General features: G+C 48.7%; 1 protein-coding gene across 1 annotated transcript in view; it reads right to left on the bottom strand.

Moving 5' to 3' along the window:
• Positions 1 to 19,890, bottom strand: part of BMP6 (bone morphogenetic protein 6) — a 179,966-nt gene that overhangs the window by 1,936 nt on the left and 158,140 nt on the right. The window contains exons 3-5 of the mRNA XM_012639629.1: positions 13,348 to 13,496; positions 12,408 to 12,605; positions 651 to 727 (exon numbers count right to left, since the gene is read on the bottom strand). Of these exons, the coding sequence (XP_012495083.1) occupies positions 651 to 727; positions 12,408 to 12,605; positions 13,348 to 13,496 (424 nt within the window). The remainder of the gene's footprint in view (positions 1 to 650; positions 728 to 12,407; positions 12,606 to 13,347; positions 13,497 to 19,890) is intronic.

Genomic DNA, 19,890 nt, shown 5'->3' with positions numbered 1-19,890 from the left:
GAACCTGGTCGGTCTGACTGCAGAAACCTCGCTCCCTCAACAGGCCCACACGGCCGTAGCTGCTACCGGCCTGTTAGGCCTGGAAATGGGCCTGGGCCGGCTCTGCGTACTTGGACCTGAGGAGCCTGGCCAGGAACCTACAGTCCTCCCATTGAAGTAATGCCACCTGCATACGGAGACTATCCTCTGTCACTCATCACCTAAATTTGCTGCTTTTCTTACAAACTGGTGGTAGCTCTCGGGTATGGAGCAAAACATCTGTGTTCTTCTGGATAATCTGGGTGAGCCAATTTATAGCCATTGAAAAGTCAACCCTGTCTTAAAACAATTAAAATTTGTTTGAATGCCCAAATAAATATGTCCTGTGGTCTTTGAAAGAATAAGGTGAGAGTATTGGGAAATGTGGCTACTGGTTTTGAGGGGATCACAGAGATGGGGAGCCCCAGCAAAGGTGGCTGTGGGTGCTTGATGCACACCAGGGGGCCGGGCCTTTCTCTGTCCCACCCCAGGAGCCTGAGGGCTCCTCAGTGCTTCCACGGAGGGAATCATCTCAGCCCTGAAGCTCTAGGTTTTTGGTAACAGCTGCTGCTGTTCAGATGAGAAGAAACTGCTGAGAAAGGACCTTTGTTCCTCTCGTCCAGAGAGCTCACCTGCCATCCCAGGTCTTGGAAGCTCACATAAAGCTCATGCTTCCTGCAGGCTGTTTTCAGTTCGCTGCTGTTGTAATCTGTTGGAGGAGATCGAAAGATGTGCCCATTAGCTCATTCGTTCCTTCATTTGAATACCTATGGGGAAGGTTTGCCATGTGCCAGGCACCGTACTCCACTCAGGGTAGCAGTGAATGAGGCCCCTGCCAGGCACAGATTCGGTCACTCGACAGCCCCATCACGTTCCTGATTATTTGCGTGAACATTTTATGTACTCTGTTTTGTCCACTCTGGAATCTCCTGGGCACATGTTGGCTCGAATGGAGACGCTTAAGCAGCAGAGGCATGCTGTGAGCCCTGCTGTGTGCAAGGCCTGTGGACGAGGTGCCCAGGACACCCCTTAGGGGCATGACTTGGAAGACATCACGTTCACATGATCAGATGGTACCAGTCAGGACTTGCTGTATTTCAAACAGGGGCCCTCTTGAAGTTGCACAGGGGCTTTCAAGGTAGCTACTGTGGCCAGGAGAGCAAACTGAGAAAAAGTGGAATGGGGCAGGGCCTAAGCAGGAGGCCGAGAAAGCGGTAGTGGTGGCGGGATTGGGGGGTGGAGAGGGCGTGAAGAGAAGGGGACACGGTGCAGGCCCACGCGCTCTCATGTTGTACTCCAGCCTCGCGGCCAGGGGTGAGCCCTTCTGCACTAAAGCAACGGCTCCTAAGCCAGCGGTTCTCTGTGAGACCACTGAAGTGTATATACCCGCCCCGTGTGTTACAGGAAAGAGCCACTAGCCTGGTTTAACCTAATCACTGATTCACTGAGGCCTGTCGGAGCAGCTCTTCCGTGACGTGCTTTCTGCCTGGCACCAGGGCAAGTAGAAGATGAGTCAGATGCAGCTTCCCTCCTCCAAGAACTTAGAGATTCAAGGGATGGTGTGAGACATGTACACAGTAACTCAAATGCAAGTCGGAATACGGATGCTACGTGCCAGGACCGCAGGTAGATAAGCACCACGGGGAGCTCACAGAGGGGCAGGTCAGCGGGAGAGAGAAGAGTCATTGTGTTAGGAGGGATTCTGGGACACGTGAGGAGGCGGCAGGTGAGATAAAGCTGGACAAATGGGTGGCCTAGGGTGCCGACCACAGTGACGTGGACTTCCTACCAGAGGCACAGAGTGAGCCTTGGGAGGTTTCTGAGCCACAGAGTGACATATTTAGAGCTGAGATTCTACAGGATTAATCAATCTGTAGCTATGTTGGAGGGTTCTAGAGAGGGCAGAGAGATGCAGGGAAAGGAGGAAACTTCAGAGAAAGGTTCTTCATCAATGGGGATGTCAGTGGACATGAGAGCCCACGTCATCTTCAGGCTACCTCTGCCCCTTTCAATGACATAAGCCACTGAGTCACCTAATGGATGAAATCCTGTTTGAACTGGACTTTCTTACTTGCACTCCTGGACTTCCTGGCCCTGAAGGAGAGAACATACAGATTTTATGATTTTTATAAAGGAAAGAGACAAACAGTAAGTCAGGTCAGTGACCTATACTGGAAGGAGAGATGAGACAGCGTTTTGAGATGGTTTTCCAATTCTAAATCTGTTCATTCTTCCCACCTGCCCACCTCAGCTTGCAGGACCACCCCAACCGTAGCTCCAGCTACAACCCAGGAGCGGCACTGGATGGAAATCTTCACAGTGTCGGGTGCCAAGGACTCTCTCCGTGAAAAGCAACCAACCACCACCGCAAGACAAAAACTTCCTGCTGAATATAACCCCTCAACAAAAAAAGAACCAGCCACACAAACCAGTGTCTCAAGAGGAGAGCTGGAATGCGGGAGAAGATTCCCAGACTCCAGAAACTGCAGGTGAGAGTAGTCTCTGGACGAGGCTGTAAAGGAAGATACCTTAATTAATGAAAGGGATAAAAGAAGGACTAGAAACCTGAAAACAAGAACATTATGGGGGAGAAACATGAAAAAAGAACAGGTAGATATGAAAAAGAACATTGGTTGTTTAAAGAATTAAACAGTATATTTCAACAAACCTCTTCAAATATAGCAGAGTCAAATGGCCACAAAATAGGTTTCTCTCTCTGTAAAGAGACACAGAAGATAGAATGAAAAGTCCAACGTATTTCTAAATAGGAATTTCTGATGATAGTAATAGAGGAGAAGTAATATTTGATGATACAATGGCTGGGAATTTTCTATAGTAGAACGGAAGAAAGGCAAACAAACACCTTTAAATTGCAAAGTCACGATGAGTCCCAAATAGACCAAATAAATTCCTATCTAGCCACATCTGATGAAACTGTAGTATATCAAATACATAGAGAAATTCTTAAAAAGCAACCCTGAGATTAAAAGGAAAATTACCTACAAAGGAACACAAAGTAGATCGATAGTAAACTTCTTAACAAAAATACACACTGGAAAATTAAATAATACCATAAAATTGATGCCATCAACCTAGAATTCCGTACCCAGCTGTTGCAGTTATTTATAGTTGGCTACCTAGCTTTCAGGAACACTTCTCACTTGAGGGGATTCCTAGATAGGTGAGACTCAGTCCCATCTGCCATGACAGATCACTCCCCTCTTCCCCACCCGCAGCTGCACTAGAGGCTCATGACTTCATCAAAGCCAATCACACCCCCCACCCTGTACTATATATAACTTGAGGGAGCGACTCAAAGGTGAAATCAAGAATGGTGGCACGGCAGCCACGGTCCAGGGTCATGGCCCAGGCATGGTGTCCAAAGCACGTTGTCCCCATGGCCATATCCGAGCTGGGCCCTGATTCCATGAAGTTCTCTGGTTCTCTCTTTGTTGACTGGATGAGTACCCTGATACCCTTTCTCTTTACGTTAATTACAGTCTGTTTCTACTGCATTCAGTGAAGAGCGCTGTGATGGTTAATTTGATGCGTCAACTCCACTGGTGTATTGGATGCTCAGTTAGCAGGTAAAGCATTTTAGCATCTGCATAAGTAGCCATCAGAGACCTGAGGTGGCAGCTGCCAGCATCTTCCTCACCAGATTCAAGAGGAGCAGAGTGACTGTGGGTCCCATGAGGAGGAGGAGCTGCCAGGGACAAAGGAGCAAGCGTAACGTGTATGCGCAGGAATGACAGGAGAACTGCATTGCTGTCGCCGTCACTTCCCTTCGTCGTCATCAGGAAATTCACGAACGTGGTGACGCCATCGTGGCCTGAGTCTCAGGATTGCCTGTGTCCATTGGGTGTCCGGAAGGCAAGCTCTGAGTTGCTGAGCTGGTGTCTGAAACGAGGACACTCTCACTGGGGACCTTGCCCTTTGACTTGTGGGGTCAGCACTGACTCCAGGTGGCCACTGTCAGAACTGACTCAGGGGACACCCAGTTGGTGCTAAGGAACTGTCCTCAGAACATGGGTAGGGACAACATTTCACATCTGGACTTCCAGTTTCTCTTTCTGCTGGTCAGAATCATGACGACATAGTTGAAGGGGCTCGCTCCTGACTTCAGTTCTCGTTTTCTGTGAACCTGCTGCTGAGTTGACTCGGTGCTCAACAAAGAGAACTTTCTCTGTAAGAACAGCTATTTCTTTTAGAGCTAGACACTGACATTTTTGTTAAGTAAGGATCAGGGCCAGAGAGAGGAAAGGGAGGAATTCAACTCTCCTGCTTTTTTTCCTACAGATACTCTGGGGCCATGCTTAAGTTTCCTCGTAACTCCACGCTCAGTGCTGGCAAAGAACGTGTAAATATTCGCGAAGGCCGATGCGCCTCGGAATACTCGCATCTGCCGCACGGGGTCAGTACCCTGGCTTCCACGTGGAATTACACTGACACGCTTTTTTTTTTCTTTTTTTTAACAGATTGACAGATTGCAGAAAAACTTTCCCCTCACTGCCACCATACTTGATATTTGTTTAGATGAATGGTCTAAAGAGGGCCAGTAAAAATTTATGCAGTTAAAATTTCCCGGGAACATCCCGCTTCAGTGGGAGGAAGGAAGGTCACATAGCTCTGTCCAAACGGGCTCGCCAGACCACGGCAGGGCCAAGACAGGAAGGTGGAGTGCTGGGGAGAAGCAAGGACCAAAAACCCCAAAGAAACAGCCCCCAAACTAAGGCAGGCCCGTTCCCAGGACAGCAGTGCTCCGCGTCTGACCTGTGGGCTGCCGGCACCGAATCGAAGAATTACCAGGGAGTTTCTCCGAAGCGCAGAGTTCCGAGCCCAAGCCCAGACCATGAGTAAGAGTCACTGAGGACGGGTCCCGTGGTCTGGGTGAGCCTGTGGACACTGGAACCGGAGCTGCCACCTTCCAGAGGCTCACACACAGGTGATGCTATCACCGCACCCGGGCCCTGGGCATCGCCAGGGCACAGCTGCAGGGAAGGCCCAATCTTGGTCCTACTCAGCCTGAAAAATCTTAGAAATTTAAAAAAAAAAAAATTTCAAGAAAAAAAAGCTTTTTTCAAGGGATCAGCTCTTTCAAAGTTGAGCACAGAAGGTGAAATCCAGTCCTCCAACCAGTTCTTTGACACGAAAGTGGAGGGCGGGGCAAGTGCCCAGCAGCCCGGCTCGCCCGGGACGGCTTGGACGAGCAGGGCCGAGCCACTGGTGGGTTTGGGCAGAAAAACTGTTCGGCGATCCAGTGACCAAATCTCACGATCACAGAAGCCCCCACGACGAATTTCTTCCATAACCGTAAGGTGACTCCCGAGTCTACTCTGAAGCAGGAAAGAAACATCCCTCACCACAGGTTTTGAGCTTTGGCTACATCAGAACGTCCGAATTGCCTTTTGCAGCGTGAAAGGCCTCCCATTCCATCCCCTCCCGTGGAGAAACCTTCAGATATGATTGGTGTTAAAATGCCCAAGTCCTTCCTCTCTTCTCCAGATGAGCATTATAGACATTTAAACATGGGTTTTAAATGGAGATTTATTTTTAAATTTTTTTTGTGGCCCCAGACTTGACTTTTAATTTTTCCTAAAGCCACTTAAGCAACAAACATTTTGCTATCCTTTATAATCCCCACCAAAGCAAAGCAAAACAAAAAAACCTCAAGTATTCGTAGGAAAAAAAATGGCTTCGTATATGAGATTTAAATGATTTTATCTCATAGTGTAGGACAGGTGGGGCCCATCCCACAGGAAGCTTCAAAAGCTCCCTTAGGGGGCTGGGGATGAACTATAAGGATCTGAGACAGACCTGCCTACTTTCCTTCCAGAAGATCATCCTTCAGCAAGAACTCCCACGCTCCACAGTGGGAAAGGTAAAGTGACCAGCAGAGACAGGCACAGTCCCTCATGGAAGGACAACACAGCTGGGCAGAGAGGTCCAGGCTGTAGTGCTCCAAATGCGTCCGTTTTTAAGCCTATATTTTCCCGATTCTTTGGCGGGGGAGGTTTGCATCTCATTCAGGCCTTCCGAACAGTGAAGCATACAGAGTATCCCGTTCATGCCCGACGGCTGAGCCACGCCCCAGGCAGTGGCCATGTGCACGGTACACTGCTTGTACCCTGAATGCTGGCTGTACCTTGACCATGGGGTCACACCCCACTGCCCTAAGGAGGACATCTGGGTTAATTCCATCCAGCATCCTTCGCATTTGGTCCTCCAGAAAAGTGCGTACGCAGCGAGGTGCGGAGGAGCCACGTTATGGGAGAGCTGGCACCCCACTGTCGGCTTATTCCTGAAGCGGAATCGGTACGTGCCATGAGAGGCCAGCGACACGCAGGCTGCCCTGGCACCGAAGGCCATGAGATCCCCAGGGGGATGAGCCCTGGGAGAGGGGGTAGGGCACAGCCGTGTCCTGACTCTCAGGGCAGGCAGCAGGCAGGGAGGCTGCTCCCTGGGCAGAGGCCACAGAGCGGCGCACGGTGCAGCTGCCAACACGGCTGGAGCTCCGGGGGGCGGGTGCACCTGAATCGCAGCAGCCAAAGCCCAGCCCCATCCCAGGGGCCTGGGCAGCCCACCCACTGTTCTTTCCAACCATGGTAGAGCAGAGGGAGAGAGAAACAAAGGGGAAGATGGGGGAGGGAAACAAACGGAAAAAAGAGACAAAGTCACGGTAGATACCAGGTGGGAGGGAAGGAGAGTGAGAGGTGGGCAGAAAGCTGCCCTGGGCAGGGGCTTCTGCAGAGGGGCTGCTCAGCCACCACGGGCTGACCCTGCAGCCCCACCAGCTCAGCTGGGCTGTCCCTGCTCAGCAGGTCACACGCAGCCAGGAAAATACCAGCGCAGCAGGAGCTCAGCAAGCTCCATGCTGCATTTCCCAGCTTTTCTGAGCTCAGGCTACAAACTCTTTCCAAAGGAAACTTGTTTTGTAGAGGGAACAGTTCACTACTTTTATTTCCCATCTCTCCTAAAATGACAAGGGCAAGGACTGTATAGTGGCTGTTCAAGTGGCACCTCTATCTTCACGGGCCTGGCCACTCTTCGCGTATCCCTGGGCCTTATTGGTCCTGTCTCATCCCAAACAAGCCTCTGGCTCTCCCGCACCCTACAGAATCAATACCGCCATCGAGGAGCAGGTTGGAAGGGCCGGTTCCCTGTGTCACTCACACGGCGGAGGCTGGGGACCACGCCGGGTTCTGATTTCTGGTGTCAATAATTTCTTAACAGGTTGGGGGGACAGCTTGATTTTTCAAAGGCTAGATTTTGTCTACAACCTGGATGGTTGGCCCCAGAGGCAACGAGGAGGCTCCATTTCATCTTAGTGGGACTTTGGTGTATTCTCAGCTTTTGTCTTGATTCTAAGAGAATATGGAACTACTCGTCTTGAAAACAGACAAAGGCTTCCCTTAAAGACTGAGCTCTGAGCGCCTTCTGTACCCTGTGCCACTTCCTAGACTGAGCCTCTGGGCCCCGGTACCCTACCAGGGTTGGTAACGCTTGGGGCATTATTTAGGCACCTTGCTTATGCCTCCTTATCACTGCCTTTTAGCACGGCTGCCGTTTGGTTAACCTTGGAATGAGGTAGAAGGGAACTTTCCGACCTGCTTCACTTCTGGATAACTACTGTCCTGAAGATGCCTCCTGGTCAATGAGGGTCGAGCATGCCGAAAGTGGAGTTTGAAATGATTCCCCCCTTTCAGTCACCATATGCCATGCCTGCCCTTGGCAGCTGTGGAGAATTACAGTTCGATTTCATTTAGGAGGCCCTGAACAAGCCTCTACTTCTTAACGAAGACATCTGCAGGCCAAGCTGGAGGCCCTAAAATTTTAATTTAAGATCAAAGTGACAAAGTAAAATTCCCAACATTTCGGAAGAACTACAAACTGCTGATTCACGGTTCTGAGCTGTGTCTACTTTCCCCAAGCTTTGGATGGCCATGGGGGGCCGACCACTCAGCTTTGGCACCCCCAACCCAAGGACGCCAAGGACAGGGTACAGGGACACTGTAAGAACAAGATCCCCGGTCTGTGCACTGGAGTTCCTTGAAATCTATAGCAAAAAACTGGGCCAGGCGCGGTGGCTCAAGCCTGTAATCCTAGCTCTCTGGGAGGCCGAGGCAGGCGGATCGTTTGAGCTCAGGAGTTCGAAACCAGCCTGAGCAAGAGTTCGAAACCCCGTCTCTACTAAAAATAGAAAGAAATTAATTGGACAACTAAAAATATATATAGAAAAAATTAGCCGGGCATGGTGGCGCATGCCTGTAGTCCCAGCTACTCGGGAGGCTGAGGCAGGAGGATCGCTTGAGCCCAGGAGTTTGAGGTTGCTGTGAGCTAGGCTGACACCACGGCACTCTAGCCCAGGCAACAGAGTGAGACTCTGTCTCAGAAAGAAAAAAAAAAAAAAACTGCATAGCCACAATAAAGTTCTCACACAGTAGTTTTGTAAGAGATGAATTCTGGTTCCCTTTCTCATGCTGGAAGCATACTGAACGGTCCTGATTAGGAAGCTTAAAGAATAGAGCTGTGAACTATCGATGAGAAGATCAATAGTGTACCTAGATGTACACCAGAGCCACATTTTTCCCCTGGAGTCCTTAAAGATACACGTTTGGATGAGTGGGAAAGAGCGGGAAGGAGAAGCTACTGGGAGCAACACTGACAGGTAGCACTAGTACAGTGACAGACTCATCCCAAAGGGCCTTGAGAGGTTGTTGGGTTCACAGACAGTTGTCAGAGCTGGGTAGTGGCAACATAAACATCAAGAATGAAACAGACTACTCCAATTTTACATGAATTGTTAAAAGTGGCAGATGATGTTTCCAAACTGTCATCTGCCAAAACAAAGACCAATTCTAAGCCACAATGTCAGCAGCCAGCTAGCTGACGGGGCAGAAACCCTCAGACTCACTGGCTGACTTGAAGTCGCATGAACTACCCACCCTCCCCAAAGATGTCTTGGGGTGACATTGGGTCACCCAATAATAATTGGGTGACATTGCATTGGAAACATCTTGGAAAATTAGCTAGATCAGAATTTAGAATCACCAGATGGCATCATCTTTCAAGGCCATTTGTTCATGGACCTTGCAGTGGATTGGCCAAGTGATGTCACAGTGCTCCAGGAGACAAAGCAATGAACCCCAAGAGGAAGCTACCATAAAGGGGGGTGAATGGCAGCAAGTAGAAAGAGACCACCAAGCTGGCGCTACAGAACCCAAGGGCAGGTGCCGCTGGAGCAGCAGGGTAGTGAAAAATGAAGGCTGGAAAAGACGTGCCAGGTTCATTAGACTCCCCAGCGGGCTGCACAGGACAGCTTGCTCCAGGACTAGTAAAACGTATTAAAAAACGATAAACGATACCACGCAGAGGCTATGCAAGCCCCCTGGAGAAGTGTAACACGGCCAACACGTAGCCTTCACTTGGAGCTGACAGCTGCAGAGAAGCAAGGGCAAGCGCAAACCATCCAGGGAGACTTCAATCCAAACCCACGGTCCGGCGCACGTGTTTGGAAAGTCCAGCTTGAAAGCCAAGTACAAATGTTAGACTAGATTTCGGTGGGTGGTGGGGCTCTCGGGCTCTTCTGCTGTTACGGACTAGTCCTGCCGTCTCAGGCATAGACAGACAGCTCAGTTCCAAAAATAGCCACTTGTTTCCCTGCCACGTGTCACCCTGATGACAGGCAATTTGATGAATGACATTAACTTCTTTACCCAGATGCAGGACGATCCCGGTGGGCTGCTCCTGGTGGTGGTTGTTTCAGCAGAGAACTATCAGTTCCTTGGGAGCAACTGTGGAAGAAGGGGGCAGCAGAGGCAAAGCAATCTCTTCCTTCCACCTCCAAAAAGATTTACCAGGGGACGTCTGCCAGAGACTGCAGGGATGCCAGAGAGCACGACTCCTCCGTCTCTGCAACATCTACCTGGTTCACAAAGGCCCGGCAACATCTGGCCTCACAAGGGAGAGAAAACCAGACAGCCCACTTCTCCAGGTAGCAGGCTATCCTTCTGGAAGTCCCTTCCTCTGCACGTCCACTCCCATTAACAGAAGAATAAATACGGAAGGAGCCAAATATTGAAAGCAGCACCTCAGTGGGCCAGACACGAGCGATTTCTCAGATCACTTGAGAGGAGCTTTGAAGAGAGTGAGGAGGAGGGAGGATCCTTCGCAGTAACGCTCTCTTGGGGGCTTTTAAATAGGTGAGGCCAGAGGGACTTGCTATGAACTCTCTTGCCTTAGCTCTGCTGAAAGGAGCAAAGCAAACTTGGAAGTACCGTGCTGGGACGCGGGAGCCCAACGGAGAGAAAAACAGAGACCGTCGCATCTTACTGCAAATTAGATCAATTTTAATATCCATATTTAATTTAAACTCATCAAACTGGAAAAAAAAGTTGAAAGGGGCTTGGAAAATAATAATTGGGTGACATTGCTTAAACCCAAATCAGGCACAACATGTTTTCTCAATTTAAAAACACTGCTGTGTATATCGGGTGGGCCAGGGTGGACGGGGGTGTGGAGAGGGGGATGCTGAATAAATCAAGTGAAATTTTAATTTTAAAAAGCAATCAGCATTTCAAGAGATGCCTCCACGTCTGAGGTCCCCGTACCAAACCGACCACAGTTCATTAATAAATTGAAGCCTACCACTGGCAGACTTCAGCATCATACCCCGGAGGAAAACACGGAGATTATTAACTCTGTTCAGCAGGCTGCCTCTGAAGTCAATCAAGGAAAGCAAGCATTTCTCCTCCTCCTCCTCCTCCTTTTTCAAAAACCCCAGCCCAGACTGTTTCTGGTGGTAAACACAGGAACACCCATGCTGTGCAAGGCTTCCAGGAAACACCAGGATGATAAGCAGCAAAATGTCACATCACACTGGGTGGTGGATCCTCAAGTTCCACGTCCAAGGTACTGGTAAAAGAGACAGCTTATTAAGTCAGAACCGAAAACGCAGTCTCTTCCTCCCAGAGAAAGATTAGGTATCTTGGGAGGCGGCATTAACTCTTTCTGGCCACTGAAAAGGACACGTGTATACAGTCACCTGGAAAAATTAACGTGTCTTCCAGAAGTGTCTCCCTTCCTTTCCAGGGATCCCAGCATATGCCCTGACAACCTACTTCCTATAGCTGGATATAACTAATCTTTGAGGGCTATTATGAGCCAGATTTTGATGCTTTTCATCTAATCCCAGAAAATCTGCAGGCTATGCATCATCCTCACCTTACAGATGAGTAAACTGAAGCTGAAACGGAGTAGGTTTGTCCAGAGTTCCTGGGTAGCAAGTTCTCTGCCTGCAAATCCCCCCACTGCAAATCCTTGACTTCATGCTTGACTCCCAGGTTCTTTAAGCAACCAAAGGAACCCCAGAACTCGCACTGGCTTTCGAGTCAGAAATGTTTGAGTTTCAATTCCATACTCACTAGCTATGTGACTGGCTGACAGAAGGGAACATCTGCCCCCGCCTTCTCTGTGTTTCCATGAGTGGACTTCCATGCCACCTCCAAAAAAGGCACGGCCATGGAAGGAACGCTTCTGCAGGACCGCTGAACTGACACTCGGCAGTCGGGGCTGGCTCCTCTCCCTTGCCCTTTGAACTTGTCTGTTTTGGGCGGTGGGATCGATCTCATTCCCTAGCTCCAGGGTGGGGCACACCACCCAAGCCGAGCCAACGAGAGTCATGTCTGGCTTTCGGCTGAAGAAGGGCTCCCTGTCTGAGGTTAAGGTTGCCAAGAGTGACAAAATCCTAGAACTGTTGGTTGCCTTCCTGGCCACCATATAGAGACAGTCTTTCTGAGAATGCCACCAACAAAGGAAAACAGAAAAAGAGAAGAGAGATTCCTGGTATCGTCCAAGCCCATGGATCCAGCCATGCCTAAAGCTAGAACCCCTGGACTTCTCAGTTAAGTGATCCAATAAAACCTATCCTAGAGGGCTGTTCAAGCTGACTTTCCAACTCTTCCGGCCAAGAGTGCTGACAAATACAAGTCCATATTACACAAACGTACCAAGTTTATTTGCACATCACAGCCCTCTAGGCATAACACAACTAGAAAAAAAGTCTAGGTGGTCCCACGGTTTTGATAGGAATGAAAAAAGAGTTGGAGAAACCTAACCAAACAGAAAGATGCTTGTCTGATAAACAGGTAGTCACGATGCCTGCAGGCTGCACACTCAGTCTTCAGGTAACAAGCGTTCGGGGCTGACGGCCCCGGGAACCCACCCAGATGATCGGTGACCATGATGAGGCCCCATAATCCGTATGATACCCGACAGGCCTCTGTATTTGTTGTGCAGAAGTTGCTCACCATCTGGGGCCACGAGCACGATGTTTATTCTCACGGAGGCCAGCCAGGTCTCCTGGAAAAACAGGCTCCCCCCAAACCTACCTGAAGCGCTGGAGACCCGGGACACGTCCTGGGACTGGGTGGAGCGGTTGCGGCTCTGCTGTCGGCGCCGGCCGGAGGCTGACCTGGTGGAGCGCACGTGGACCTCGCTCACTTTGAAGAAAGCCACCATGAAAGGCTGCTTGTCATAAGGGCCGTCTCTGCCCACCAGGCCTGCGGCCCGGGGGTGGATGTGGACTCCTTCAATGCAAACGAAAGCACGCTTCGCTTCATTGCACTAAACCTTATCCCGCAGCTGCACAGTTAAGGGGCACTTCCTGGTCTCCCGAAGTGCTACCCGTAAAGAATGAGCAAGAGGAAGAAAATCCTGCGTTCTCAAACCCGTGCACGGGTTTGAGAGCCCCGTGCACGCGCAGAGCGCAAGCCTCCCCTCAAAGGTACGGGAATCCCACCGAGCAGCCGCGTGAACTCCGGGCGGCCCCGTCTCTAGTCTACTCGCCTGCAGTCGCTTTTGCTTTCTAGCGTGTTTCTTCTCAACCAGCGAGGTGACGCACGCGCGGAACGTGCACAGCCTGAGGGCCCCTGGGGGGCGCGATCGGCAACGGGGACCTTGAGCTGCCACGCTTTGGTGCCGCAGGAGGAATGGGCGCTGGAGGTCCCTCGGCAAACCTGCTCCTCGGGATCTAAAGCGATGCGCCTGCCCCTCTCTGTGTCCTCCTTCTGCCTCCGCCTAGGACGGCTGTCCTCTCACCGTCCCCCTCCGCGCCCTGACCACCCTCTGGGGGGATGTGTCCCCAAGTCCTTTCCAGAATACCTCAGGGAAAGGTTTTGGTTCTCAGTAGCAGTCACGAGGGCACCGTAAACGAGGCCCTCCCGGGGCTGAGAACTTGGCTATCGACCACGGTCTGCCACGACTGCTGCAAAGGGCATGAACGGAAATGGCGACTCGCCGGACTGCGGCGGCGAGCGCGTGGCCACTTACCATCCCGCGTCACCACGCTCAGCTGAAGCCCCATGTTGTGCTGCGGCGTCACGACCCACAGATTGCTAGTGGCCGTGATGTCAAACTCCAGCCAGCCTTCTTCTGAGGCCCACACTACGCGGGTGTCCAACAGAAACAGGTCGGAGTCTCTGCAAGACAGAAGGAACCGCGCGGTGAGCGGCGCCCTGCCCTGCGCCCCACCCCGCCCCGCCGTCTCGGCCTCGGGACACCGAGCGCCCGGGTCGGGTCACGCCCACCTGGGGAGCGCTGTGCACAGACCTGCCGGGCGTGACACCATCCGGGACGTGGGCGTGACACGAGGAGAGACGGGGACATGTGATAAGGCGCTTCCCAGAAATCAGCTTTCGCCTAAACACAGGAGCACCCCTGGAATTCGCCAAAAGCCCTGCTCCTGCTGCTTCTGCCACATCTTTTTTTAGAATTAGGTTAAGTTACGGATAAATGTTATTTTGTGTTTTATTTTAATACTTATTGGATTATTTTATTTATTTGTAATACTATTAGTGAACAGCTTACTTCATGGCTAGTAAACTCTGAACACAGGGAAGAGGGAGGCAGTGAGACAGGGTTAAGGAACTATTAAAATAGGATCCGTGTGAGCATTTACAAGGTTGGGCTTTGCTTTTTTTTTTTAATTAGGACCTCAAAATCTACATGTTAGTTTCTGTGAAATAAGGAGAAACAAGAAGCCACATCACATTTCTGAGTACTCATCCATTCTTTTCTTTTAATTGAGGCCATTAGATGGTCTATAGCGGATGCCAGGTCCTTTTGCACACGGACTGTGTCACCAGGGGTGTGTGTTGAGAGATGCTAAAGTTCGTCCCAGCACAGCTGTGAGCTGTGGCCATGGGGCTCTGAGGCAAAGTCAGAGAGTCCGTTCCTTCCACTGGGTTCCACAGGGAATATTTTTATATTTTTCACAGTTTTCAACCAATGCAACCATCCCAGGGGCTGTGGGAAGGTTTCTTTCTGTTCACCCACATTTCACACTTGTGTCAGGGGACTGTCACCTTCGCACGTTTCAGTGACAACGTGAATCTGAGTTTACATCCCAGGGCCATGCACATGAAATGGCCGGGGATTCCCGTGACAGGGAGGAGAATATCTTGGCCACAGAAAGATTCAAATCTCCCAGTGTGGAAATATTTTGCTGCAGTATCTTACAGAGATAGGAAAATGACTAGAATTAAAAGTACTAAACTTGGCTGGGCGTGGTGTCTCACATCTATTATCCTAGCATTCTGGGAGGCCAAGGCAGGAGGACTGCTTGAGGCCAGGAGTTTGAGACCAGCCTGAGCAAGAACAAGACCTCATCTCTACAAAAAATACAAAAATTAGCCGGGCATGGTGATGTACACCCGTAGTTCCAGATACGCAGGAGGCTGAGGCAGGAGGATGGCTTGAGCCCAGGAGTTTGAGGTTGCTGTGACCTTTGACAACGCCAGTGCATTCTAGCCTGGGTGACAGAGCAAGTCTCCAGAAAAAAAAAAAAAAAGTACTAAACTTAAGAGGAGCATCACGATAATAATAGCACACACCTAAAAAAAAAAAAAAAAAAAGTACTAAACTTAAGAGGAGCATCACGATAATAATAGCACACACCTAAATAAGTTACACAGTGCTTTCATCTACTTCACTTTGCTTGGTCCTTACGACGATCCTAAAAGCTAGGTAGAGTATCATCAGCTCCATTTCGCAGCTGGGGAACACACTCTAATGTGAGGTTAATAGTCACATGGCCAAGGTCTCCAGCTAGTAAGTGCAAGAACCAGGACTCGGGTTTGGATTCAAAGAGTTTCCCATAATGACATGATGACATACTGCCTTTTGAGATTATTACCAAAGACAACCCATGACAAATGAATGAAACTCATCTCTATTCAATCAAATATTTATGAGGCCAGTAAACACCGAGTTAGAATTTTTAGCTTTGTCAGAGGAGGAGCAAACATTTTCCTGCTCTCATGGCTGCTTGGAGTTAGAAGGGAGCTCTATTGTCATCTTTTCCAAGTATAAACAGTAGGTACCGCTAGCAGTCGTTTACTCAGCTGCTTCCCACAGTCTGTGGGGGGCCACGCTCAGGACTGCCACGTTTAAAACACTCTCCAGTGTGGATAGGGCTCCCCCGCAGTGACAAATCACCCCCCATTACTGAGGTAACCACTGGGAGCTGGGAGACAGGGGGTCTTCATGGAAAACAGCACGAGGGGACTACAAGTCCAACGCTTTGAAGTTCAGATGTAAAAAGACATAAATTCTCTTCTGGAAGGCTGTAGAAGACCCTTATCCAGAAATAACACAGACAGTGTGAACAAGCACTGTGGGAAAGTAGCCCCAGACCCAAAGGAAGCACAGGACATATTCGTGTCACAGAGCAGAATGTGGCTGGCACTCTGGCATCAAGACCCAGTGACAGCCAGGCACAGTGGTTCATGCCTATAATCTCAGCACTTTGGGAGGCCAAGGTGGGAGGATCGCTTAAGGCCAGGAGTTTGAGACCAGCCTGGGCAATATAGCAAGACCCCATCTCTACAAAGAATAAAAAAAGTTAGCTGGGCATGGTGGAGCATGCCTGTAGTTCCAGCTACTCAGGAGGCTGAGGTGGGAGGATGGCTTGAGCCCAGGAGTTGGAGGCTGCAGTGAGCTATGATCATGCCTCTGCACTCTAGCCTGGGTGACAGAGTGAGACTCTGCCTCTAAAAAAAAAAAATAAAAGACCCAGTGAGAATTTCAGGGTGTAAGTTTGCCCCAAAGCAAGGACGAGGAGTATACGGGACTACCGCCGAGGATCATCGTTGCTATTTACAGTGATGCCACAGGCACTTAATTCTTAAGGATTTGTAATAAGGATGCAGAGAAATGCTGTCCAAAGCATGAGCACAGCTCTCTAGAAAGAGCCAGGCTGAGTTTTTATTTTTACAGAGCAGGGTTTGTGATAAAGGAAATGGGAGCCTATTCCAAGAGAAAGTGGGGGATGAAACAGAGGCCGTCATCCAAAAAGGAGAAGGAAAGCAGAGAAAACGAGACAGGGGAAGAGGGTGTGAGTTTAAGAGGAAGAACACGAATCAGAAGCTACACTTGGAGCCAGGGTGGAAGAGCACGGATACGAAGGACTAACAATCACGGTGCAGAAGCATCTAAACCTCCAGGGTTGGTGGGGACTGTCTCGCTCCTGACTCGGCTACTGAGTCATGGTGTGGCCCCCAGGAATTCATGTTGTGTCTGTGACAAGCTTTCTCACTGTGCGATGACTTCAGCTCTCACCGCTTAAGAGATCTGTGAGATCAACAAACGCAGTCTAACAGCTGAGCCTCGAAAGACCACCTTGGTGGCCCAGTGGCAGCGAGGCAGTCCTGAACTTAGACGCGTGGCTCTAAGATGCTCGGGGCCTTTGGGAGGGCAGTGAGGTAAAGCACGGACTTCAAATACCTGGACTGAGCAGGGGAGAGGAACAACCAGTATTCACTGTGTGCTTCCAATCCGCAGGCACTACACCGAGGGCCTGTATTCCTCAGGACAGTCAGAGAGGCAAGTCCTAGTATGACGTCTCTCCCACAGGTAAGGACATGGAGCCCTAGAAAGCCTCTCAAAGGCCCATGCGTGTTAAGTGAGGCAACCAGAATTTAACCAGAGCCCAGGCCCTTAGTCATCGTGTATCTAAAAATGTAGTCACGAAACAGACGGGATACAGGCTGAAAATACTGAGCCGGGGCAGGTGTGTGCAGCCCGAGTGGCTGATGGTGGCCGCAGGTGGTGGAACCCCAGCCGCCCGCCCGACCTTGCCCTCCTCTTCCAAGCAGAACGCTCTGTGTGTCTAGCCTTCTTAGTCTCCTGACTCTGTAAAAGCATAGCCTCAAATAAGATGTATCAGATTTTGCCACATAACAAACAAGGAAACCTTTAATTCCCTTCTAAATCTCACTTCGGCAGAGTCGGGATGAGATGTTCACATCTAAAATAAATGTGTCACTGCCGGATAAACAATCCTAGAGTCTGGCCATAATCACCATCAAAACTGGATTATTTGGACCTTCCTACTAAGATGACACACCCTCAAGTTAGCAAACCACGCAAGAAAATCTTAAAACAAGAGAAGATACAATTTTGAATGCATTTATTGACTATTTTGTTCTCAACTAACTCACGGACACCACCAATACATGATGAATAGGCTTCCCATCTTCAAGCACATAACAATGTTATTCTTTCTCAATGTTATTCCAACCCTAAGGCATGATTTTTCTCATATTGTGATCCTCCTGGGCAAATGAAGTTCTTAACAAATTAATAAGCCTAATGAGATTTCCAGGAAATTTCAAAAATTCATCCTGGCGTTAGCATTGACTGATTAGTAAGCCATTCACAAAGACTTACGGAATTGGTGTTTGTGGCAAGATTATCCCTGCGTGGTCCCTCCTGTCACACAGCCTCCAAGGCACCTGCCCAGGTTGGGGCTATGACATTGGCCCGAGAGGCAGAGAACGTCACGGGCAAAGCACGCTGGGTCTCTCTCCTTTGCTCTGGGAGAAGGGCAGGAGGTCCCTGAGCCCCTGGTGCCCAGGTTTGACCCTTCCTGACAAACTGCACACCTGTTAAGGTCACGCTGCCTTAGTCAAAGTACAACTGTGTTTACTACAAACCATTTTTCTAGAAAAATGTCCTTGATCGAGTGGAATTTATACTTTCAAAATAAGCAGACTTATGAAATACCTGATAAGGGGACTCTGTGGTCTTGTCTCTTTATTTCTTCATAACACATTCTTTTGCCATTTACGTGTCTGGAATTGATAAATTAAGATACAAAACAACACTCATACACTGATTAACTGACTTTATGCAATAAGAAAAATTTAATTTGTAAATAGAATGAGAGTAAAATATCAAACATTTTAGAAAATTAGATAGTCATACCCTTGTTTTGTACTTTTCCCTTATGTGAGGTATAACATAGATTATGCTTAAACTTTTATCACCAGAGAAGATAGAAAAGGAATAGTAGATTTGAAAGTAGAGCGCTACAAACTAGGATAAACTGCTGCACAAATATACACGCATGGATTTGAGTAGCAAGGACAAATGAACATTATCATTATTAATATGTAACTGGCTAAGCTTTCATTGATTTTATGCTCCTTGATATTATTATTATCCAATTTTTACCTCAATGGCTAAAATGGTATAAAGAGATGTTTCAAATATCGAAGGCACCTTGACTCTGTATGGCTATTTCATCTTTAACAAACCAGTGTAAATCACTCTGCTGTCAGAATATTAGCATAGCAAACCCTAGTAATGGTGTTTACTACCTGACTGCTCTAAGTGTTCTTCACGACAACCATAAGAGGTAAACAGTAAAAGTGCTGTTAATTTGTGATTTTAAGAAAAGATGTTTTACAAAATAATCTTAACCACTAGCACGGCCTGCCTCCCACAAAGTTGGACAACCTGGTACAGAGACACAAGCAACCAAAGCAATCTGTTTCTAGGAATGAATGACAAATGCATAAAGCATAGTTTTTAGAAATAAAAACCTATTTTATTTTCTCTTCATGTTTACGAAGTGGACAAGCAGTTCACAAAGAACAGCATCCCCTGCCCACCACACCCTGATGCTTCCCCATCATAAAATTCTTTTGCATTCTTTTGAGTGTGTACAATTCTTCACAGTAACTTCAATTCCTCTCTGTAACATTCTTTTCTACACTGTGCCTCACAAAGAACAGAACGAGACAGGCTGAGGAATGAAGCTTGGCAGCCCCTTGAGTCTTCGTTTATTTATTTATTTTTCATTTCAGGTAAGATCGTCCCAGGTATAAAGACTATGCACTTGGCCGGGAAGATGAAACAACCAGTTACATAACCGGATCTGTGGGTCAGTTGTATTATCCTTTTTTCAAGGGCAAAGGAACAAATACTGAAAAGTTCACTGAGTGCCTGAGGCCCACACGGAGGGAGCCAGAGATTATCAAGTGAGCAGTAAGATTTCAGAGGGCTCTGAAAGCCAGACACAGAAAGAGAAAAAGGTGTGGCTGGGCACAGAGATAAAAGGCTTTGAGTTTCCTCTATCTAAACTACAATAGTGTTCTCCCATCCTGGCTTTCTCAAATTTGCCCTTCTCCTCAAAAAAGAAACTCGTCTCAGGTATCTGAAAAGGCTGAATGTGTATGTTCATTTCAGCAGGCAGCACTGAAGTCCCACAGAATTCATAGAGCGATCAGTCCGTAAGTAACACTTTTCTAAAGACACTACTCTCCTTGATCCTGAAGCTGGATCAACCACTGGGTCCAGATCTTGTTTCCAAAACTATATCATTTGATTAATGAATCAAATATCAACATTTGTGGGCATGCATTAAAAAGATTTCCAAATGAAAATAATAAAAATACTATACTTCAGGGACTTATTCTTCTACCTATGATGAATCACACTAACATTCCCATCAAGAGCAACTAAAGAAACTGGATTAACGACAAAACAAACCTGTTTTAATTCATTGTAGAGCAACCAAGCCGGGCGACC

This window comes from Propithecus coquereli, unplaced genomic scaffold (genome assembly GCF_000956105.1).
Source record: "Propithecus coquereli isolate 6110/MARCELLA unplaced genomic scaffold, Pcoq_1.0 Scaffold141, whole genome shotgun sequence".
Taxonomy (NCBI): domain Eukaryota; kingdom Metazoa; phylum Chordata; class Mammalia; order Primates; family Indriidae; genus Propithecus; species Propithecus coquereli.
This window is presented reverse-complemented; position numbering and strand designations above follow the sequence as displayed.